This window comes from Sparus aurata, chromosome 13, assembly GCF_900880675.1.
Source record: "Sparus aurata chromosome 13, fSpaAur1.1, whole genome shotgun sequence".
NCBI classification, from domain to species: Eukaryota; Metazoa; Chordata; class Actinopteri; order Spariformes; family Sparidae; genus Sparus; species Sparus aurata.
Window position 1 is genome coordinate 1,667,730 of NC_044199.1, and position 24,981 is coordinate 1,692,710.

The 24,981-nt window shown below is 44.9% G+C and overlaps 1 protein-coding gene across 2 annotated transcripts in view; it reads right to left on the reverse strand.

Moving 5' to 3' along the window:
* The window catches only part of LOC115593953 (glucocorticoid receptor), a 68,363-nt gene extending 46,318 nt beyond the window's left edge, over positions 1-22,045 (reverse strand). The window contains exons 1-2 of one of the 2 annotated variants that reach the window (XM_030437676.1): positions 21,494-22,045; positions 20,033-21,273 (exon numbers count right to left, since the gene is read on the reverse strand). In XM_030437676.1, coding sequence (XP_030293536.1) covers positions 20,033-21,273; positions 21,494-21,523 — 1,271 coding nt within the window. In that variant the 5' untranslated portion in view covers positions 21,524-22,045. The remainder of the gene's footprint in view (positions 1-20,032; positions 21,274-21,493) is intronic. The other variant, XM_030437675.1, reaches the window with a different exon arrangement.
* Between the last annotated feature and the right edge of the window lie 2,936 nt (positions 22,046-24,981).

Here is a 24,981-nt window from a genome sequence, read left to right on the forward strand (position 1 = left end):
TTCCGCAGGCGGGCTGCGGCCAACTTTCAGCTGCTGAGGGAACAAAGACAACAAAGTCTGATACAAAGGGAACACAGGAGCTTCACAGGAGCTTCACAGAAAAATGACACCAGCTACAAACACACTGAAATGACAGATAAGAAGCAGTTCAAAGGGACGAGTTAAAGAGGGCTGCTGGAGAGTGAGGAAAAACCCCAGAAAGAGTGAAAGACAGATAAAGAGAGACTTTGGCCCAGCTGGATTACAGCCCATTTACAGTAGAGCTTGTCAGGCTCCTCCTCCTCCTCCTCTTCCTCCTCCTCCTCCTCCTCCTCCTACACTCCCAGACTGACGGCGGTTGCAGGCGGAACAAGGAAGAATCTGTCTTCATTGGAGCCAAGACTGTCAGCAAACTTTGACCACTGGCTGGGTCGCTGTATTATATATACATTACACTGTATATAGTCATGGTTAGAGCATTCCTGCTGTTGTTTCTCAGCGGTGCCGGCTGGATTTGATGTCTTGCAGAGCCAAGAAACAAATCGACAGACAGGCTCAGTGGAAGAGGTCACCGCCATGGTTTTCACAAACAATTTCTAGTTTTCATCCAGCTGCACATTCAGTACGTCACATCAGCGTCACTGTGAATATGAACTCAACAATCTCAAGTGACTCGAGTCGTGTGATTCACCTCTCAGACGAAGCAGAAGCCACATGAGCGACACGACAGGAACACGGACTCTCTCCTGCATGTTATCGATTCATTTTCATAAACAGTGATCAGGCTCGCTGACAGGGAACACACACACACACACACACACACAACTGAACAGTTTGTTTCTCATGCCATTAAATGTATTATGGTGTTATGAAATCTAGGCTGCAAAGTGTTGCTTCAGTATGTATGTGACAAATAGCAAATAAATCAGCCTAACATGGCTTTTAATGAAGCATGGAGGGCTTCAGGCAGCTGACTGTCACTCTGACGTTGTTCTTCAAGCTGCATCAGAGAGAGAAGTCTGCTCGCCTTGAATGAGTAATCTAGTAATTCAGTTATAGTTAAATTATGATATAATTGCTGAAAGTTGAGAAAAATGTATTTCTAATCTCTCTCAACATGACATCAGTTATGTTAAAACTGCTAAACCCGAGGCTTTCACTTTCACAAACACAATTATAGAGTCATTCTTCTCAGTTGTGTCAGTGTCGGTGCAGTCTGCAGGCTGCCGGCGGCTCGATGTCAGTCTGATGAACAGCTGTAGGCTCCGCTATGGACTCTGCTTTCACTTAAAAATATCCCACATCAATTTATCAGCGTGAAAAACAGGAGTAGTGTATCAGGAGTCCACTGCCAGAGATGTTGAGGGCGTGCAAGGCAGCCTGGGAAACAGAAGGTTTGTTTCATAAAATCACACCATTACCAGCATTTGTCAGCATTGGGCAGCAAAGGTTCCATCACATTCATCGACTCAGAGCCTGGTCACGTCAATCTGACCTCAGACCTCGCGGTACACGCGCCAAAGTAGGACAGCGGTGACACGCCTGCCCTTGCTACCCTTGCAGCCAGTCGACGAAAACAGACGACCTCCAAATACCGTGCACGATAAATGTCAGGTGGCGCAGTGTAAGGTATGATGAGGGTGAAGGTGAAGGATGGGTCAAACAAACACATTGCTCTCACCCAGTGTTGTGTCCTATGGAGGGCTGAGCAATGTTTACAGTGTATAACATTAGCGTGATGTCAGACTGTCAACCATCCTGAGATTCTTAATATTGTTTTGTCAGGTATTATATTTCACAAGTGTCGTCTTTTCCTGTTTTTAGAGGAAGCAGCACAGTAAAGTGATGCCATGTTCTCTACTTACCAGACTGTTCTACTTGTTCTAACACTTGCCTTCACCTGCCTGACAGAATAATCCACCTGCGTGTTTGTTTGTGATCATGAACCCCCGTCAGCTGAACGTTGATTCGCCTGTTGTGGTGCATTCAAGGTACTCTTTTCTTCAAAAAATGTGCTGTTTCAGTTAGCGTGCATACAGCTACAGTATGTAGTTGTTACGTAACACCGCTGGCGAGCTTCCAACTCTGACAGAAAGAACATGAAAAACCAGATACGGGTCTGCACTAAATTATCTGTGACCAAATCTTTGCCAACAGATCTGAACAATAAGTAAGTCAGGCAGAATGCCACGTCTCAGAATCCAGAATCAAACAGTGACAAGAGCTTTCTGAAAATATGCAAGCCTGTAAGTTTGAGTGAAAGTGGATTCCATCCTGGACTCGGTCTAGACTGTCATCAGGATCAATTGGCACCATTATAACCTGGTTCTTATATATCAGGACGAGGATGAACAAGTGAGAAGTAACAGGAAGCTGCTGATAGCCGGACACAGAACTCTTAATCCAACAAAACATGCAGCTTTCACTCTAAATGATTAAGGGAATAGCCATCATTCGAGATGATTCCCATTGCAGCCAAGGGAAGACGAGGTCCTCTGGGGTGAGCAGCTAACGGGCTTTCTATCAAGGTAACCAATGCGAGTCTAGCTGCTGGATGCCTGAAATGTGCCAAGGTTTCACACCACAAAGCAGCGCCGGGCCGCCGTCCAAACCAGGATCCCCCTCTCAACAGAGAGAGAGCAAAGAGGAGACGACTCCTGGTCTTCGTCGAGCAGCATATAGTTGATATCACCAAAACTGTGAAAATGTGAAGAGCTGCGATTTCACACACAAGTCTCATGATCCACCTCTGAGACAAAGAAGAAATCCTGTGACCTTTACTGTCTGATTAGTTTTAATTGAGTGTGATGCAGCGACATTTACACTCAACAACTACAACTTTGTCTCTGGTGCCATCACGCAGAACATACAATGGTATTATACAGTGTAGATTCAGTATGCATGTGACAAATAGCAAATTAAGCAGCCTGACGTTCTTTTATTTAGCATAGAGGAGCTTCAGGCAGCTGACTGATACGTTAACATTAGCTTTCAAGCCACATTAGAGAGGAAACTGAACACCACAAACAACCTGAGAACGAGACCCAAAACTCAACTGTCTTCCTTCAGAACTGACTAGAACTTTCTGACAGTCCACCTGAATGTAAGCACACTGGTTTGCATCGCCTCTCTGTTTTATCCCTCCTTTCAGTTTTCTCTCTACAGGCAATAAGTCTTATTAAGTCGACCATAATTACAAACCTCCCGTTTGGGATTTTTTCCGTTGTCACAACAGCTGTTAATTATGTAGCTGATCAAATACGACGTGCATCGAATGGCATCGTAACAACCACGTGCACCATGGACATAAGTGGGCCTACATTAAATAGGAGAGTTCATAATCGGTGCGTTTGCAGGAGAGACGTAACACCAGAGCGTCTCTCACTCTCTCGCTGCAGAGCATGTGTGACTGACAGCAGACAGGAGGTGAAGGGCGAGGGCAGACTGTCAGATAGTTCATCAATGGCGGATGGCCTCGTTCTCTCAGATGGATTTAATACGAGACAGTAAAATATATATAAGCGGGTCACCAAATGTACTCAGGCAGAGGTTGATATACCTAAATGTTATGAGGAGGTGGAGGAGGAGGACCTTCTGCAAATAACTAACAAGCAAGTCGTTTACTCATTAGTCACTGATACGCATACAGCAGTTATTGTTTTTATGGCACATAACTCACAACAAGCCTCAGAGTCACATTTCAGAACATTTGGAAAAAACATTATTCATTTATGATTTAAGGACCGGTCTGGGCCCTCTGCAGTGCATGCAAGGTAATCTTGCCTCCATGAATTAGCTGCTCCATTCTGCTTGAATACAGCCGATGGATGTTACATAACACTGCTGGCGAGCCTCCAAGCCCGAGAAAAGCACATGAAAAAACAGATATGGCGGAGCTGTTGTCCACGAGCACACTCCTGGTAAACAGTTCCAACCAAACAATCAACCATTTCTCAGTACGCTGAATGGAATCGTGGCCGTAGCTTTCTGTAAATGTGTTTCAGTCGTGACAGATGAATAAAAAGCAGATTCCACATCGTAGAGTTACGCCAAACCAGTGGAATCAATTCCAAACTCTGTCCAGACTGTCATAAGCATCGATCTTACTCAAAAATCAGTCCAGTTCTTGAGGCTTGTGCTCAGCTGCAGGATGAGGATGAACAAGCGAGAAGTAACGGGAAACAACTCACAGCAAGTCAAAAACACCACTAACGTCCAAATATGTCCTTCACTTTACATGATTCAATGGAAAAAAAAGAAGTCTGGGGAGAAAGAGGTCCTATCAGGTCCTATGAGGTCCTTTGGGGTTGCCAGCTAAGGGCTATCGAGGTAACCCGCCTAGCTGCAGGATGCCTGAAATGTGCCACGGTTACACAACACAAAGCAGCGCTGGGCAGCGGTCCAAATCAGGATCCCCTTCTCTAAAGAGAGAAAGCATGAGAGCAACGAGGAGAAAGATGTAAAACGACAGCGTAAAGAAAGAGAGCGAGAGAGCGAGCGAGAGAGAGAGCGAGAGAGAGAGAGCGAGAGAGTGAGAGAGAGAGAGAAAGAGAGAGAGAGCTGATGCATAGCTGCTGTGCTGCAATTAAATCATTGTAATTACAGCGCCGGAGAAACCGAGGCATAGTCTGCTGTCGACAGCAAATCACCTGTGACCAAATTAGCTTATATCAGAGGTCAGGCGTATAACGAGTGACTCTCTGGCCATCTGGGGCGAGGGCTGGGCAGTTTGACAACTGGGGCAGATGCATGCAAACGCATTCTTTAAATAACTCCCGCCTGTAATACGGTACATTAAAATGACCAAGTGGCAAGTGGGCAGTCTGTGGTTGAGTGTTACGTCCGTCAGCCTCTCTCTACCAGCCAATTACTTTTGGTCGAGTCCCTTCTAAATGTACCATCGCTATCAGTTTACATAAAGAGTGATGTGGTCCAAGAGAAACAATCAAGAAGAGAAACAAAAGTAAGGTGGTGCTGAAGTGAGACTACGCTGCAGTCCCTCGAGGCTGAAGCAACCAAATGTCTCCAAATAATAAATCATTAATTTGGCGCCTCTGCCCGTCAGTCAGCGTCGTGAGCCTGAAGGCACCGACAACAGAGAAGAGAAGAGAAGAGAAGGATGGATGAGAGGAGAGAAGAGAAGAGAAGAGAAGGAGGTTTTGGGTTTGGCTGGGGTTTTAGGTAAATCGAGCACCTTTTGTTGAAACTATGGCTGGAAGTCATATCAACATATCTGGATTCATGTTATGATAACATAACGGAAGGTGAGGTCATTTCTGGATTGCTCTATCCATATTACTGATCATTACTCATCAATAATCTCATTGTTTTAAGTTTATATTTTGTGAAAGTCAGTCAAACAGTCACAGTATCAATAACGAGCTATGACGTGCTTTGAGAATATTTTAAAATGTAATGTGTGTTGTGTTGCCTACAAATATAAAACAGTATTATTTTAAGTCCCTAGATGAAACTTTGAACTTTAAATAAAGTCACTGTCACTTTTCGTGACCCGACCAATCACAGCCTCAACGGGCCAGAACATAAAAAACTGCAGACATGTTTCTGCTGGTCCCAAACGACTCGACTTTGCAGCACATTTTCTCTCCTTTTCTTCCGACCATCCCTGCAGAACTTCATCATTTTCTTTATTTTGATTACATCTCAGATGCTTCATCCACATTTAGCCTAAATGAATGAGTCAGATCAATCGATATCTCTGGATCACCATCAACTCAGAGCAACACGTTCTTCCTGTTCTTTTTTTACATCTATTTGAATAGAGTTATTGCTGTGGGTTGTGTGGGTGTTGGTGCATCACTGGAGGGGCTGAGTGAAAGAGTCCAGGGCCATTTTTCATTCCCGGTCCGTCCCTGAACTGAGGCCACTTCTCAAACGGGAGTCTGAGTTTAGAGGTGGTGACAGATCCAACGAGAGGAGTGATGACCGCAATGATGCGTGGGTTTTTTCCTGTTGCGGTGGCCGAGCACCACTTCAAAGCAGCTCAGGATATATTTACCTTCATTTGAATCATTTACACAACAGTGCAGCCATTACTGCCCCGCGACACAGCAGGAAATATCACATCCACAATACAAAATATGAAAGCTTTTCAATAAGGAAATTGGGCTTTTTTTCTAGCCCAGTTTACTCTCAGTACATGACCCAAAAATCCCATTTTTAGTCGCGTCCTACTTCTATAAAAGTTCTCATCGCTACAGCATTCTGTCACTGCGCTCTCCTTCTTATCACATGACATTACAGGAGGGAAACAGAGAGGTGTGAAGGGTAAACTGTCCATACCTTACTGCTGCACTTAACATCATGTGGTGTGATTTATTGCCAGCAATCTGTGAACCTGTTTGGCATGTTTGACAGAGAGTTCGAGCAGTGAAAGGAAGACTCCCTGCTGCTTTCACCGGCTCACGCTCAGCATCAGACTCTTGTTTACACTTTTTGCCCGCTTTTCACTACATCACTAAAGACAAGTAGATCCAATGACATGGGCACTATTATCAGCTGTGGAGGAGTCCTAGTGCAGTGTCAGGAGTCTGAAGTCTGACGGCAATGAAACAGAGAGATACTTGCAGAGACATTTAGAGAGGAAGATGGTCTAAGCAGGAGACATCAAAGGGAGTCTAGAGGAAAGAAAGTGGGTGATGTGTGTGGGAGGGTGTCGCTTACACAGCCCTACACTTCTGTTTCTAACAGCCACAGAAGAGAGAGAGAGAGAGAGAGTCCAGGGTATGAACGGAGGATGTGACAGGTATGCAACTGTTACACAAGGGGCCCTAATACTTACATAAAGAACTTGGAGCAGAGTGTTGGAGACATTCAGAGCTCTGAGTCGGAGCAGGAACATTCGTCATTAATTAACCTTCTCTTTTCGTTGTTTTCAATCTTTAAAAGAGACGTTTGGCTTGTAAAATGTCGAGAACGACGACAAAAGACCAATGAACAAGACAGTCTGAAGCTGAGCTAGCGGATCAGTGAGGCTGTAATTAGACACAGTGGTGCTTAAAGCTACGTGTGAACGTCAGCATGCAAACATGTTCACAATGATATAACTAACATGTTGATGTGTAGCAGCTATTGTGTTGAGCAAGTTTACCATCTTAATTTATGACGTTAGCCTGCTCACAGTTTCCAAGCAGTGGGGTCGATTACCTTTCACATTTAAACCGATACCCAGACCGGTACCTGGATTCTGGTTCAGGTTACAAACAAACACAAAACAAAGTCACATGACATCAAAACTGCTTTTTGTTCACATTCTGTTGATACTTTTACTCAATAAAAGCTTTAAGCATGAAGCAGAGCTGAGTCTGAAGAGAGACTCATTCATTTAGTAGACATTTGTTCCTAAACAAAACTACTGACAATGGATATCAATAACACTACAGTTCATGGTAATACATCCAATGCTTGTCACAACATTTAACTTAACATCAAGTGTCACCCTGCTGCTGGCGGGTCAGAACCACGAGCCAAACAAACTGGGACACAATGTCTGGGAACCACCATCGGGCCAATCCTTCCAGTAGATGCAGAGGTATTAAACTGGATGTGTGAAAACTTTGTTTGCTGTGCCTCGCAGCGACGCATCATCATCATGAGCTAAAGCCACTTTAAAAATAGTGGTTTGGCATTAGCATTAGCTCTGCTGAAAATAGACGAGCTCCAGAGACAGAGGGGCTTCTATTTCAGAGAGTGACAGCATGGTGGCTGAGAGAGAGGTGGGTCAATATTCCCAGACAGGTGAACAGGGCCAATTTACTTTCACTTCAGTCGATGAGAGGACTGAAAAGAAAAACGTCGATATATGAGATTGTCGAAAACAAGAGCTCTGCTTTTGAGAACTGATTTCATACTCTGGTGTAATGAGAAGGACAACATGACTGAATGAAGCAGAGAGAGAAAGAAATGGGTCGAGACAGACGGATCCAACACTGTAGCGTCTCTGCAGCTAACCTCAGTTAACCTACGCAGACACCAGTCAGTGACAGACGCGCCATCCTTCCTGTCAACCAGACGCCTGCTTAGTCGGACGATAAACACAGTCCGTGCCTGTTCCACCTCGGGCAGCGCTGATACCGGACCAGCATGACATAAGGAGCATTTTTCCACTCACAAACTGCGCTGCTGTGTGCAGCCACAGCCTGCGTTCTTTAAAATGCCGTCTTTTCAAAAGGAGCATCTGTTGCTTGATTCTGTACTTCGTCATCTTTACAGGGCAGCATTCACATTTGCTCAAACTGGAATCAAATTCAGCCAGTTCCAATGACTTCACGAGGCTCCTGCGTTCTGCGATCTCGTCGATTTTCATCTTAAGTGCCATTTCTGTTGTTGCTATTTAAATAGGTGCAGGATCAAGTGGACACTGTAATGTTCAGTCACTGGAGGAGCATATAAGTGCTTTCACAGCCAACCACAACATCTCATGTGTTTCCCACTGTTGACTTTTCAAAACCAAAATGGGGCCTCGATGTCCGCCGGTACCAGTGATATATTTACAGCAAACTGCCTGGTGGGTGTGCAGCAATGTCTGGGCAAGAGGCCGTTCAGCTTAGATTAGTTTGAAAAACGTAAAATACAATTGAATCAATGGGCAAAAGTGTTGATGTGCAGTATATGCAGTATCTGTCCCCTGCTGTTTGAGACAGAGAAGGAAACCTGAAACACTTCTGTAAAAAGGTCCAGTGTGAAGGTCTCAGTGGGATCTAGCCGGCGAAGTTGCTGATTACAACCAACTGATCCTCCTCACCTCACCCTCCTCTACAGTAGGGGTGGGCAGAAATATCGATACGGCAATATATCGCGATACTTTGCCGCCCAACACAATATCGATTTTTCAACTCCAAATATCGATATATCGCAGAAGAGCGACTCTGCTGTGCGGCGGGTGTATTTCTGTAGTAGAGAGAGTGGCTGAGGTCTTTGCAAAGTGGATGGCAAGTTAACAACGCCTCCGCAATTTAAAGTTGACGTTTGGAAGCACTTTGGCTTCAAAGTTAAGAGAGACAGCAAGAACAACGAGCTGGACAAAGAGAATATTACTGCCCGGAAATTTCATGGGAATTAATAAAATAGAGAGGCTGTTTTGAATTAAATAGTTTTGACTCAATTTGTCCTCTGATCAGTATCATTTGATGTACATATACAGGTATTTCATCAGTATTTATATCGCAATATCGTGATATCGTGATGAGCATTTCCCACCATTTATGACATTTTGCTTGTCGATTAATTGTGACATTTAAACTAATCTTTGTCGCCCCATTCCCTCCCATTTCTGCCTACATAATATTCAGTTTCTGTCCTTGAATCCCTCTAAATCCTACAGACTGGACCGTTAAAAACATTGACAGCCTTGTTGACAATTGACAGCGCTGAACACACCCTACCAACATCTTTTAATAGAAGTGTATTTCAATATCTGGATGGCGCTTGATCTAAGAGAGCAGCAGTCGCTTTGCAGCCAACAACAAGAAGTGGGACACCTCGGACTATAAAAGCTGAATCTGTGCTGAATCTCATTAACAGTGTTTTGACTGAGGCAAAATGAGGCCATTTTTCCCCTGAACCAGCTGGCACGGATCGTAGGATTACACAAGGTGCGAGTCCGAACGACAGCTTCGGGGGGTGAATGTTTGCCTCCACATGTACAGTAACCTTGGTCAGGTAAATTATTGACCGGGCTATGGCACAAGGTCCTCTGCGTTGTCTGGTGACAACCTATAACATATCCAGCTGTACATATGCAGCAATCAGGGCTGCAGATGCACAGTGAGGATTATCCCCGTGTGTGTACATCGGCGCATATCTACACACACTCAGGCAGGAACAGGGCTCATTAATAGGTCTGATGCAATAAAATGCGTTTCTGTGTAAAGCTTTACAAATCAACCATGTTACATTTTGCCAAGCGTTTTCTGTTCAGCTCGATTTGGCAGCAGAATAATCCACCCACTCTCACATCATTAGCACCGAGAGCTGAAAAAGACAGAATCTACTGCCTGAGTCCTCAAGGACAAGGAAGTGTCGTTACACAGCAGCTCTTAAAAGCAGCTCAATAACAAATATTGAATCAACTAATGGTAAACAAATAGCGGCGAGCGCTCACTGCCGAAACAACTTGCTCTGGCTTTGTAGTATGAAATGTACGCTTCAGGCCTCCGTCAGCGGAGAACCACAAAAACTGTAACTTCTGCCTAAGATGGGTCTCAAAATCTCAGTTCTGAAAAGTCTCACAGCTTCACAGTCGGCAGTTAGCTACTGTATTCAGTGTCATTTCACGTTTCATGTCTGTCAGGACGAGGCGTGGGAAAATATGAAAGATTTATTTTATGATCATCGGCCCAAAATGGCATGAAAACACATTGGAATTATTTTACCTTGCGTCATTTTCATTGCATCACAGAAAGCATAAACATCTTTTTTAATCAGCATCCGTTACCGACTACAGAGCTGGATGGTGGTCCTCTACAAGCCGGCACCACATAATAATAATAATAATAATAAAATAATAATAATAGTTAACATGAAACTGATATTTTCTAAGACATTATCGCAGTGTGAAAATCTCACACTGTTGCAGCCCAAAGGTCCAAAGTGAATTCACCTCTTCTCCCTTCAAAAATACTTTATTTTGTCGTCTGAAGACAAATAACTGAGTTTTACCTCCCACCCTCTCCTTTCCAACCTCGTGTTTGAAAGAAACGGCACTGAAAAAGTGTTAGTTATATTCTAAATGGGAGGCTAACCGGTGTTTTTTCGCCCCTCTCACCTCCGCGCTTCAGCAGCTGGCAGGTCTGTGATTTTGTACATGTAACATGGAACTAAACGCACTCAGCAAATCAAAAAGAGCAGCAGCTCCGGGCCTGCAGGAGATTCATCAGGCGTCTCACACTTCAACAGGTTGGACGCCTGCTGCCGGAGGGGTCTGACCCTGCGGACTCCTGCTGACAGTCTCCGTGGTTACTCCGCCACCCTGCTGACACCGATCAGGTGGAGGGAAAACTCTCCACCCGAGATTCTTGAGGAGGAACCGAGTTGAGGAGCAGAGCCACTGCATGTTCTTCCCCCCTTAAAACAATATTTGTGCAGACTAGTATCCAATTTAGATTTGGATCACGTTGATAAGCAAAACACAGATAACATTAATATATATTAAACAGATAACATTTGGGTAGGACTGAAATCACAGACCGAAATGAGCATCGTCTAACGTAGAATCCAAACTTCCCACTTCCATGTGTGGGAGGGATGAAAACATGAACTAAGAGTGATCTCTAAACCTTGGCAGTCAACCCCGGCATGCCCAGACTACTGTTGCTCTAGTCCGATCAGGGACACTGAGAGGATGAGAGATGCATGGACATAATGATGTGTGTGCATCCCTTCTACAGATTAAGAGCCTTCCCCCCTTGCTGACTCGGGACGAGGGAATTAAGAACAATCGCATCTGTGTCAGATAAGAGGAGGAAGAGCGTTGGTGACCCACAGGCCGGCAGGCAGACAGAGTTCTGAAATATCTCACAGACACAGAAGAACAGAGCAACAGTAAAGAGCAGAGGAAAATAAAAGCAGCGAGGGCAGGAAATTCCACCAACTTGATTCATCGATCGAAAAACAAGTCGTGACACATCAGAGATATTTGTGGACTTGCAGTGAAACACAGCTAACAGAGACTTTGTGCTGCTGCAGGACATTTTTTGTTTTCTGCAGCAACAACAAGACAAAATCATAAAGGTCCCGTTACTGAATCAAACCAAACAGACAGAGGAGAAAAGATCGCAGCAGCAGCAGCAGGGGTGAAAACTGATGTAGGTTTGGGGAGGAAGTTCTAATCAGAGGAGGAAAATCTTCATTCAGCAAACAAACCAAACAGAAAACTCTGTTTGTTTTCATCAGAGAATAAACTCAATAACAAACCGACCTTACAGGACGTCACGATGTCATACTGATTTACTTTGTTTATATGTGGCGGACCCTGCCACCTTTCTAGCTTCAAAAAGGTTTTCTGGGGATCTTATTTTTCCTCTGAGAGAAGCTTGTTTAATACATAATTCTGAGTTTGTATTATTACCTCATAAAACTGAAAATATTAAAATTCAGAGATTTAATTTCTTCTCAAAGACTAAATGGCAATAATGGGTTACAAATAAGGTAAACATGTAAAAAAGGATTAAAATGTGGATGCAAACATACTGACCGGTTTGATGAGTATGAAAATGATGCAAATCACATGTTACAGTATTTGCATTCACCAGATCTCGACCCAAATGAACACCTTTGGGATCAACATGACTCCATCACCATCATTCAGACTCTCAGCAGCATCAGAGCTGCCTGGAGCTCAGCTCAGATCAATTGATAAGGAGGTGATTTGTGCATGCAGACAAAGGGCAGAAAGAAAGTGCTTGTTTTTCTTTTTTGGGGGGTGTGCGGTGGAGGGCATAGCTTACCACCTCCTCTAACCAGTTTCCTGGGGAAACCCCTGACATGTGCTGTACTGGCTCATGCAAATTTTGTACACGTTTATGCTTTTTGATTTGGTTTGAGCTGGAATTTTTTTCTAAACATGCTGGGGAGTTGCTGCTTTTTGCTTTCTATAGGATTCTGTCTGTATGTAGAGGAAGGTTTTAATGTTTACTGCAGATAAGCACAATATTTTCGAGAAAAAAAAGCCATTTGGTGCATCGTCACATGACAGGAAGAAACTGTACAGCTGCTCAAGAAGAATAAGACTTACAACACAGTGACCACAAGGCCAGACAGCGATGCTCCAAATGCTAATTAACTCTTAATTGTTCTGAATTCAGGTCAGTCAGAACCTCTGAGAAAAACACCAAGAAAATAAAAACAACATTTGTATTGCAGTACGGGGCTTCAGCCAAAGAGGGCATTATGGCCCCTAGACTCTGCACTTCCTGTCTCCTGATAAAGTTGATGCCAAACATAACAAGCACAATCCTCTGTTTATGAAGTACAGTAAGTAAGTGAAGCTCAGTCCCGACGTATCCATCAGTTTGCTCAAAGAATTTTTCATATTAACGGAGCCGGTGAAGCATCGGTGAGAAACACATGCACGCCTGCCATCACAAACACCCCATTATCGCCTTCTCGCTGTCAGTTTCTGGTTCAATTGTTGCGAGCTGAGCCTGGTTACGCTGCTAAGTAATCCCCTGAATATATGACTTGAGCAAAGATACGGCATGCATGCACTCACAGGAACTTTAAAGCATAGTGCCGACGGCCATCACATAATTCATCAGACAAGGACGGGTTTAGAAAGAATCCTGCTCGAGTTATCCTTCAAGGATCTCTTACTCTATTCTGAGTATTGCCAGTCTATACCGAGAAATGCCTTCCAGCTCGCTTCGGCGACCGTACACAGGCATCACATGATGTGCACTGAAGCATTTGCGAGTGCATATGTTTGTTTGTTCATGGTGCACAGTATGTGGGTGTAGTGTGTATATGTTACATACAGCTAATGTGTGTGTGTGGAAACAACACAGAATTTAAATCAATCGAAGGAAGCTAAGCAGTGTGTGCTCGCTGGATAAATACACACATATTTCAAGGAATACTTGTCTTATTTCTGTAGTTGAGTTTTTCAAAATTGCATTGATCCAGCAGCTTTCTGAAAAGATTTGCAGAAATCGTTCTTATTGCAGGGATATTGCCCATGTTTTCTCGTTGCAGTGCATAAAAAGACAACCTTTGTCCTGCAAAGAGGTTAAATCCATCATGTGGCCTTGGACTCGTTCACGACACCCAACACCAGCGTAAACATGCCGGCAGCCACCAAAACAGCCTTAAAAAAGAAACAGCTTGGCCGCTTAGCTCTGGCCCTCTACACTGCAGTGACCTCGGCCGAGGCTCCATCAAAGGGCTCAGGACAGTCGGCTCCACAGAGGGCAGAGAGATCCAGGCGGAGAGAAGGAAGAAGGGCTACGAGATCGAGTCAATGAAAGAGCATCTTGTTAGTGTCCTGGCTGATGATCAGAGCTGACATGTCCGCTGTGACTCCAGGCCGCATGTGTAAAGCCTCTTTAAACAGAAGCACCAACATGGAACCAGCCTGACCTTTCAGCTCGACAATGAAGACAAAGCTGGAGACTCTTTGAATCCCACTTTACACAGGCTGATGATTCCAGAACAGCTTGTGAGAGAGTTCTTCCCTTCAGGATGTATATTAATAGCATTATGACGCTACAACATGTAGTTTAGATGTTTACATCACACATGAACACGTGCGGCCTGACTGAGTGTTTGCTACTGATGAAGAAAGGGGAAATGAACAGCTGTGGTAATTGAACAGGTAGATGCATTGACAGCCAAAGAGCAGTGAAATGTAACCTTGCATACAGAAAAAGGTTAAGCCTATTAAGCAACAGGAACAAACAATGTGGATTGAGGTCTGCATAATCTTAGAGATTACAAATCCAGGAAACTGAGTCAACAGACAGGAGTCTGACCTAGTTTGGCTTCAGGTTGTTTTATCTGCATTCTGTCTGACTACCTGTTTTGAAATGACTGTCGAGGACACTTACAGTTTACAGCTGAGATTCCCTGGAGGCATTTATCTGCACGTTAAAGAAAAGCACTGATATTTATCTCATGTTGTGAAACTTTCTGTAAAATAATGGAAATCAAAGAGGGACTGATGCTGAAGATTAGCAGCAGTAGTATTCGGTATTTCCCTCTTTTGCTTTAACGACAGCAGCCGATCGAGCCGGCATGGACTTCACAAGTTTGTTTGAAGCCTGATGGCTCCTAACATGATGTGACGGTGTTCCACAAAGCTTCTTGTGTCTTCACAGAACGCTGAGTTAACATGAGTCATCGGGTTTTGCACAAACTAATGGAGTCCATGCAGGCCCGAAGGCACGCTCTCATTCAAGCAACAGGGAGACACACAAAAAATAACGTACTCTGAAAGTGAAAAACACAGTGAAAGTGTTTTGCTGATATAATTTTACTGGTTTGGGTCCATTTATTTGTACAAACAAGTTCTGTTACCTAATTCTAATGATAATATCACTGTGATGCACTGAAATGAATGAACGATAGTGTCAAATTATCACAGCATGACGGCTCGTCGTTTCTAGAAAATTATGAGTTCACGGATGCATAAGTGACAGATCATGATTCAATTTAATCAAGTCAGCCAGTCGTGCTTGAGGGTGTTTTCTCATCAGTGCATAAAACCCACAACTGAAACAATAATGTTGCAACTGTCAGCATCATTAATGATGATGTCTCTGTTACCTTCCGTTTCCACGAGCAACGACATGTAAAGAAATGTGCCCGACCGACAACCAGCAACACTCAGACCCACTCTGAGAGTCGCTGAGGGGAAATTATAATAATGCTCCTCATCCAATGCTTCATTATAATCACCATTATCATTAACTCCTAATTCTCAGTTATTGACCCTTCTGCTGCTAGAATCCATCACTACAACACATGTTTATATTTATGCTGCATAGGTTCTTCCTTCTACCGGCTCCTTGGATCAGAACCATCCAGGAGGAGGTCCAGATGCGTCTCACAGTTTAAACTTTCAAACACAATGCATGCATAGTGTTGCTGCAGAACCTGTTTTGGTCCTTTCCTTGCAGCACTGGACGGAATGAGGAAACTGTTGTATTTCAAGCATTACAGCGTGTAAACCTTTAGTAGAAACCCAAAATAAAATGATGAGCAGAATACGTCTCCTTTAATGTTAAAACAGCTCATCTGCTAAGATCCTTCTATCAATGTTAGTTTTGGCTTTTAATAAGAAGTCGTTCACTGCACCCAGAGGACGCTGAATAACAGACGGGCCTGAGGAAATGTAAATTACTGCCAAGTTGACATATGCTGGAAAGTTATTTGAGGAGCATGAAGTTGTTGACTGAATCACCAGTTTTACCACCGAGCATCAGCAAAGCCCTACGTCTACGTTTAATACTTAACAAGGCATTAGCAAAAGTGTTCATTCTCCCATTCTACCCTCCTCACATCAAACAAAAAGCACAATCATGCTTTAAAGTGGATGGACACGTCTGTGAGCGTCTCCTTTGACGCCCCCTTAATCTGCAGCACACTTCTGGCATAAGAGCGTGTGTGTGTGTGTGTGTGTGTGCGTGACATCTTCGTGTGTGAAGCTTTTACATGCCTCTGTGAAATATGGAGAGCTCTGAGGGGCCCATCAGGGGTGAGTAGGTGAGAATAAAGAAGAGGCTGAGTGACAGTCTAAGGAGAGGAGAGAGAGGCAGCAGCACCCCAGAGCAGATCTGTACACGTGGCCCTCCAGCTTCCCTGCGTGTACACACACACACACACACACACACACACACACACACACACACACACACACACACACACACACACACACACACACACACACACACACACACACATGCACACACTGGCGCACGCAGCACAGCAACAGAGAAGAATTAACAGTCAACTTTAAATTTAGCACCAAATAGATTAAAATAAGCCCAACATTCAGAAAACAATGTTCTGTATCATAAACTCGGATCTGAAGCGGTAAATAAAGCACAATTAAACAAAACCGAGTGTCTGCTTAATCAAAGGAGCATCACGCTGTTTCAAGAATTTCAAAGAGTGTTTCAGGGGCCTCGTTTCACCCCGAGCATGAGGCAACAACATTTGTCTATTTGATTATCGGTTATATAACTGGAGGCTTGAGCCAGGCAACGTGATGGAGCCAATCTGTGTTCCAAGTGTGCTGAAAATTCCCACAGAACGGCTCTCTGATATACTGCACAGGACACGCAGCGTTGCTATGCTTACTCATGTGGTAACCAGGCAGCCGGTCATTTTTCATTCATACTTTGAGATACACCCAGCATCATGTGTACACATCATGTAACGCAATCTTATGCAACTGCAGAGCAACACTACACCTTCGCTTGGAATATTACATTGCAATTTTATAAATTATATTATTATATTATAAATCTTCATGCAAAACTAAAACAATTACTCCATCAATGAATTAGTCTTAAGAACATTAATCTCTGTGTTTTTAAGATTCATCATTTGTCTTTTTTTTTTTTTTTTTCCCCTGAGACGCTCTGTTAGGCTCCACCCAGTCTTCTCTGATTGGTCAGCTCACACAGGCCCGACCCAGCACCACTAACAACAACAACAACAACAACACCAACAACAACAACAACACAGCAGCCGCGCTAAATCAAGTCTTCCATGCCAAACTAGCCGCCGGGCATAAATTATGCAAACATGTGACATGATGACACGGTCTGATGTCACAAAGTCACAGGATTAGGTGAGAGTACTGACGAGGCAGTTCAAGAGCTTCAGTAAGAATCCTTCAAGATCTTTTACATGCAGAAGAACGAATATAAAACACAGAAAGAAAGAAAACAAAAAAAAAAAAAAACATAATAAGTCTCCTCTAATTAAAAACCATCAACATGCTCATATCCTAATTCTTCCCAGTTTTGGAGATAATAATTTGCAGATGTAACTGTAATTCAGGAAATAGCGACGGTCATTTGTCACCGTTTCCTGGCATTTTAAAATTTAAAAATTTACTCCATGATTAACATGATCACTGATTTCACCCTTACTGTGACAAATGTCTGGTCTGATTTCCCTTTGAAACAAATCTTGGAACATTGCATTTAATGATTCAACTGTTAGTGAAACAGAACCGCACGGTAATAAGAGTCTGATTACTGCATCATCTTCAAATAACATCATTTTGTGGGATATTTGGTTATGAATTATCAATCTAAATTGTTGTGCATGATGGTGAATTCAGAGAGCGTGACAGTTTGAGAAACTCAGTCTGACGGTTGGTCCTTGTGTGCGTCAGTCTGTTTGTATGTTGAGCTGTTTGTTGGCACCGTTTCTGTTTCGACCCTGCAGAACGAGCCCTGCATCACGGGCACACCGTCTGAAAACACACACACCACGCAAGTACCAGGAAGTAGCTCGCACATGTCAGCGGTGGCACAGATTCTTGGCACGACCACATTTAGTTTTAAAAGAACAAACAAACACCACCACAGTAATTGTTGTTTGGTGAAATTAACAGGTGATACAAACACTTGCTGTTCCAATGTGAGCCTGCACGCGAATGCACAATAACAAAACAAATAAAATAGCAGCTTATTGGGCTGCCATTTTCATATTTCATGGTGACAAAGAGACTCCTCGACAGTACGAACAGCCCAAGAGCATATCAGTCTGACAGGAGGGCCGATAACAGCGGCTGACATGTTCATCTTTGACTTGTTTACAGGCGACACCGAGCCCATCACCTCAGCGGCTCTTTCAGAGGGACAATGCTGACTCACATTATTACCTCGCATTAATCAAACACCATCTTGCGATCTGCACATTCAAGCCGTGTTCACAAAGCAGCTCATATAACGGCAAATAAATCTCGTGCTCCCGTCGGCGGCCTGCTCAGTTATCACAGCATATAACACAGACTGGTGACGTGAGGCGTCCAGCCGACACGGATGCAACTTTTTCTTTGACTTGTTTTCCCCCTCTCGTTAAACACAATTAAACATTGACATCATGTTTTCTTGATGAATCATTTCCTTCGGGATGACACATTTTAAGCAACTCTGTGATATCTTTAAAACAAGCACCACCTCACAGCGCTGTTCTGGAAAAATACCAGAGGGCGAAGCATGAACAAATAATGATGAGTTAAGCATTTCACAATTTTATTTCTTCCAAAAATAAATTGATTTCCAGTAACTGCTGTGAGTTAGGGAATCACCAAACCTGATATACGGAAAGAATGCAAGATTACAAATGATTTTATCTCTGCGGGTGATTAAAGGAACACTTCAGGTTTTGGGGAAGAACTTTTAGTCAGAAGAGAAGAATCTTCACTGACAAATTTTTTTTGTGCCTGAACAAACTGTTCTGGGACCTTATTTTCCTCAGAGCAGCTCCTTCATTCAGTTATAGAACAAATACATATTTCTGAGTTTACATTATTATCTCATTGATATTAAATATCTCTGAAAACTACGTAGTGTCCCTTTAACACCATCTCAATTACATACTTTCACTTCCATATTCAATAGTTTTTCTTTTCCCTTATGCCGCGTTGCAATCCACTACCTCTCCACTAATTCACCACCTTTCACACACCTGCTCCCTCCGACAACAATCCAGTAAATAAGGCAGAATGAATCCTACACGTGTCACGCACGGCGTTCCTAAAATGTGACGCAATGTGGATACATTTAGAGGAATGTGTGTCCTGCTGCCCACTGTAGATGAAAAGCGCCAGATGCCTCCCATCTCAGGAGCTCGAGCTATTTCCAGACAAAAAAAATACTGTCAGACGGAACACACAACAACAGCTGAGCACCTGAAATGATGTTTCAGTCGCGCAGGATACTCCGTCTTAAACGCTGTGAAAAAGCAACAACCGCTTTCATCTCCCAAGTGCACACTCAGTGCGTCCTGCAGGGACCTGAAGTGCCCTGGTGCTCTGCGCTGAGCTTGATTTGATTTCAGGAGCATCAACACAGACCAGCATGCTCGTGCAAAAAGAAAAAAGCAACTTGAATATTGATTATTCAGCTAATGATTTCCATACTACTAAAGCAATCTGTAATTCACAGTCAATTATTCATCACCTTGTTAAAATGGTGTGATAGTTTATTTTACAAGTACCGCTGTGAACAACAAACAAGCTGAATCAAGAAGTCACATCCAGCGAGTCTGACCCTGAGGCTCATACTGCTCATACTGCTCATACTGCTCATACTGCTCAGCTTCTGGAGGAGTTGGAGTTTAGAAAAAGCAGCAAAAATGACCCCAAAAAACCCCAAAACAAGTCTGAGAGTTTGATCACAGTTTGTACTGCGAGAGAACTTCTCACAGCGCTGACAGCAGGAGAGTGAATCATCCTTTAACTCGCACAACTTTTTTGCATATTTTTAAAACAAAATGCCATGACTGAAAGCAAGCACCAAGTAACATACAGGGGACAGAGTAAACCGCAGGGTAAAGTAAAATCCATGAGACTTACCTGGAGAAGCTGTGTGAGAAAGTTGCCAAGGCTGCAGCGGAAGGGAGCCCGTCATCACCCCTCTGTATCCCGGACGGCTCTCCATATCTGCTCCCCCTGGCCCAGCTCTCCCCGAGAGGCAGGCCTGAGTACATGCCAAAAGGCTTCTGGTCTTGTAGGCCCACTGTGGAGGACGGGTCGGCTCTGTAGTGGTAGCCTATGGGCGAGGACATGGGACCTCCTCCGTGTACAGAGCTCATGCTGCCCTGGAGACACTGCGCCTGGCAGAACCCAGCGTTGTCCCGCTTCTCCTGTTTGACCACACCGGGAGTGCAGATGTGAATGAAAGGGCTGTCGGGATCCTTCTCTTCCTTGATCATCACGCTGGAGAGAAGCGTTCCGGGCTGCTGCTGCTGCTGCTGCTGCTGTTGTTGATGAAGCTGATGCTGCTGGTGCTGGAGAAGGTGGTGGTGCTGCTGCTGGTGAGGATGATGCTGGATGGGGTGGTCGGTGCCGTTCAAGCCTCTACAGTTTATATCGTTATCCACGAGAGGTTTTGTTTCCTTTAGCAAGCCGCTGACAGGACCACCATTACCGCTGCTGTCGTGGAGGATGTTATCCAAGTGTGCCATTTCTGAATCCAACTCGGAATCACTGATTTCTGGCAGAGAGCTCGGAAGGTCAAGGTCTTGCCAAATCTCTGTATCCTCGATCAGGCGACCGCTGTTGCCATCCAAATCGTTGGGACCAGCGCCTGTGTGTCCGCTGTAAGTTCCCATGTCTTTATCCAGAGAAAAACTCGCCTCCTGCTTGATGTGCTGGGGAAAAAGGTCGGGCAGAGGAAGGTTGCCCAGGACGGAGGTGTTGGAGGTGCTGATGACAGAGGTGGACGTCCGGGTGAGATCGGAAATACTCTGCTTCAACAGCGGCAGGTTGTCCTCCATGTTGAATAAATCTATATCCTGGTGTTGTTGTTTCTGCATCATGATGATTTTACTCTCCTTCATGTCTGGCAGGACCTGATGCTGAGGGGGTTCAAAGAGGCCTCCAAGCTCCCCCTGGTCTTTGGTTCCACCCTGTCCGTTTGGGCACACTGTGGGCAGGGGCAGAGACCCGGGGCCAGGCAGGTGCATCACAGACTGGAGCAGCGGACCAGCTGTGTCACCTGTATCTCTGCCGACTCCGGCTGCTGCCTCCCCAAATGTCAGACTGTCGTCTCGATTACCGTTCCGCTTCAGTCCGCCCTGATCCATTTCTGTATCCTGACAAGACAGTGAGGGTGAGAAAAAGAGTTCACAACACACAGAGTTAGAGAGAAAAGAGACAAGGTCAGGCTGCAGATCTGATTTAAAAGCTAGATAAGATGAAACAAACACAGTCAGGAAGAACAAATTAAAGAGCTTGCAGAGTTAGAGTTGTCTTCAAACATCTGCATTAAAAATGAGTGATGGCGCAGCTCAGAAAGCACAGTGCAAGTCTCACGTCTGCTGCTGTGCCCACGCTGTCCTCCATTAATTGTTCCGACTCAAGAAACGACAGCAGCCGAATCAAACAGACCAGCTCGACCCCTCAGACCCACACTGACACAACACGGCAGAGGCACAGCGCAGTACAACAGCAGACCACAGCCATTACATAACATAAACGCCTATAATGCTCATGTTAATTCTTTGAACTGTGCCCTCCTCTCAACTCATGCGTCAAGTAGTGCAAGGCATGCTCGGGCATAACTTGTGTGTCAGGCGCTGCCACTGACGTCCCCTCATGTAACCGAGCGAGCGACAACATACATCTGTGGAGAGAGATTATAACCCACAATGGGCCTCCAGGGCTCCTGCAGCAGTCACCAATAACTGTCTATCTCCATTTGCAGGAGACGGCAAGTCAAAATTACATTAACGGAAAGATACATTTTAACAAAATGTACTGAAATCACGCTAATGTGAGTCAAGTGGAATCATGTGGAGACTCTGCAGGGAAAAGCCTTCTGCATGTGGAGACTCGGCGGATAAATCATCCGTCGATCTGTAATGACAGCCACATCTGGAGGAGGGAGGGGGGGGGGGGGGCACTCCTGTCACACGCGCACAATCAGGCCGGCGGATTCTCAACTTGTTCTGGCGCTTAAACGCAGTTCGTGCCAACTAACTGAACGACCGTCACCTTGAAATAACGCATTGGATCATTTGCTGAGTTGTCTCTCTCTAACGCATGCGGGTTTCGGATCAGCTCCGGCTCATCTGTTGTTGTTCGCCTGAGGCAGCGCGCGTCACATGCGCCCTACATGACATCCAGCTCCATATAGCACATACAGGAGAGGATATACGGCGCTATATGTGCAGCGGTTTCGCCTGCAGCACTTCCTCTGCAGCACTGTGGGGCTGAACGTGAGGTCCGAGCTCTTCTGGCGGTCCTGGAGGTTCTTTAGCGGAGTTTCTCGACGAGAATGAGGGATGATTTTTATTTTTATCGCACTGTCCTGATTGAGAGTTTGAAAGATTTCCGTTTCGGGTTTCAACATCCCCCCCCAACCCTCCCTCCGCCCCCCCCGCCCACAGTCCTGTACGGTGGTCGACTCTCGGCTCATCTTCATCTTCTCCCCTCGAGTTTGTTGATTGATTCAGTCCGGGGAGGATAATGTGCGTTAAAGTTGGAGAACTTTGGGATTTTCCTGACTTGCCACAGCCTCCTGTACTTTTCCGCCGGAGCAGCGGCTCAGCGCATCATTACAGCATTAGTGCAACCTGTTGGCTGCGACGGGAAACTGCAGCGATCACAGCGCCTACAGCCGGCGGAGCTGATAAGAAGCCGTCACGTACAAGTTTGTGCAACATTTTTTCACCCTACCACACATATTTAACGCTTCCTCCGAGCGGTGATACACGTTCTTTTTTCTTTATTTTTTTTATTTTTTATTTTTACGCGCGTCACACAGCGCGCGGCTGTCAATGCGCCTTAACGCGCGGCGCCGGAGACGCTCATCGTCGGCCTTCCCTACCGGCACAGCCAGCTTCCCCCCACCCCCACCACCACCACCAGCACCACCACCAACACCAGCACCACCCTCTCTCTCAGTAAAATCAGAAGACAAGTGGCTGCATCTAAAAGTAAACCGTACCTGTAGTGAAAGAAGGATGCGCTCCACCGGTTAGGTCATCTCCCGTCGCTCCAAGTTGGCGGCGGAAAAAAAAACGTGAGAAATAACGCGATGTCCAGTGAGCGGAGCCTCAGATAAACCCCTTCCTTGCAGCGGTGTTGCGTGGTGAAATGTCAGCTGGAGTTGTTGCCGCCTCGCTCCCCGTGCGGCGGCGTAACATCGTCCGAAATATCGCCTATTTTCTAACTTCAGTCAACAAGCGCCGCTGACATATCTGGAGCCGGGAGAGATCCACCGTGTGCGCCCGTGTCGCCGATCTGTCGATAACTTTTTAACGCCAGCAGGAGGGGTGGAGGGGGGGTGGTGGAGTCGGGGGAGGGGGGGGGGGGGGAGTGATCGATCGCTCGCACGCTCGCAAAAATTCACGATAAATCCGCGATGATTGGACAGATCTGCGGCGCGGTGTTGCGCTCCAGCGCCATTAAGCCCGTGAGAATATTAAAGTTATATAAGACAGCCGTGCTGCCCTGGCGCACTCAACTGCAAACTCAGGCAGGGCATGGCGGACAGTTAGTGGAACGGCATCAAAGTAAATAGGACAAGAGGAGCGCTTCCGGTGCGTCCTTTCAGAGCAAAAGCCTCGTTGGTGCATCCGCGATAAAACTCTTCTACACAGTTACTTCTCAGGTGGAAAACGTAAATCTGCGGCTCGTTTTAAACAGATTTACGCGCGCCGATTGTGAGTTTAGCCAAAACGGATCGTGTAACTTCAACTTTTCTTCACCTCAGCTTTTACTTTATGTCAGAACAGCGCAGCTTCCTGTCGCCGTCCGTCCACAGCTGACAGCTTGGCGCAGCTGTTAGTTTGACACTTGCAGGTGAACGCCCCTTTCCCCAGCGAAACTCTCACTGCTGGGGAATCTGTCAGAACGTGTCTTCGTCGGCCACGATCGCTAACCTTCAGGCATGGCGGGACCGAGGACTCAGTTCTAGGCAGTAACCTGCAGCCGCGCAGACCAGCAGAGCACGGGTCCTCCGTGCAAATCCCCTTATAGCGTTTAAGTCTCATGTGGGGCTCCTTTAGGGGGTCAAATAAGGTCCTGAGCGAGGAAAAAAAAAAAAAAAAGGTGGAGTCTGTTTTGTTCCCCTCAGACTAGAACATATAGCTTATCATGACGAGGCCAGGTCCACACTCCCCACACACTGACAGCTCTCACATCTGGCTGCTGATAGTTATTACACACACATGGTGCAGTATTAAAAGTTAGAATAAAAAGTGACGCCTCTGCTTTCATTTCAGAGTCTTTCATTCAAAGAGGACTGACAGTTAATTCACTGCCAGCGACTGAGAATCACACTCAGATTGAGATGTGAGAGGAAAAGAGGAAGTCGTTCCACAGGCTCGTTTTACTGTTTAACATTTACATGGAAGAAAAAGGAAAAGACAGTTTGTTTTTATTTGTTTGATTTTTTTTATTTTGAACATGTAAAAACAAAAAGAAAACAAAGTTTAGAATATAAAGCTTTGGGGTTAAAATTACTGAATTTACACTACCTCATTAATTAAAAATGTTTATACAAAAATATAAAATTCTCCTTTAATCAGTCTTATTTAAACATAAACCTTCACATTCATACACAACACATCCACAGTGGCGTTGCACTCAGAAACCGTGGGGGGCCCCAACGCACAACATGCAAATTTCTACATAATGTTGCTTTAACTCTCTTTTATACGTTGGCTACACGTAAATATATTAACCCATTCGTTGTCTTAATCCGATATACGCATGATAACTCAACTAATTATATTAATAATTCAACATATATAACAACTATATATTCATAAACTGTTTCACGAGAGGCAAATAAT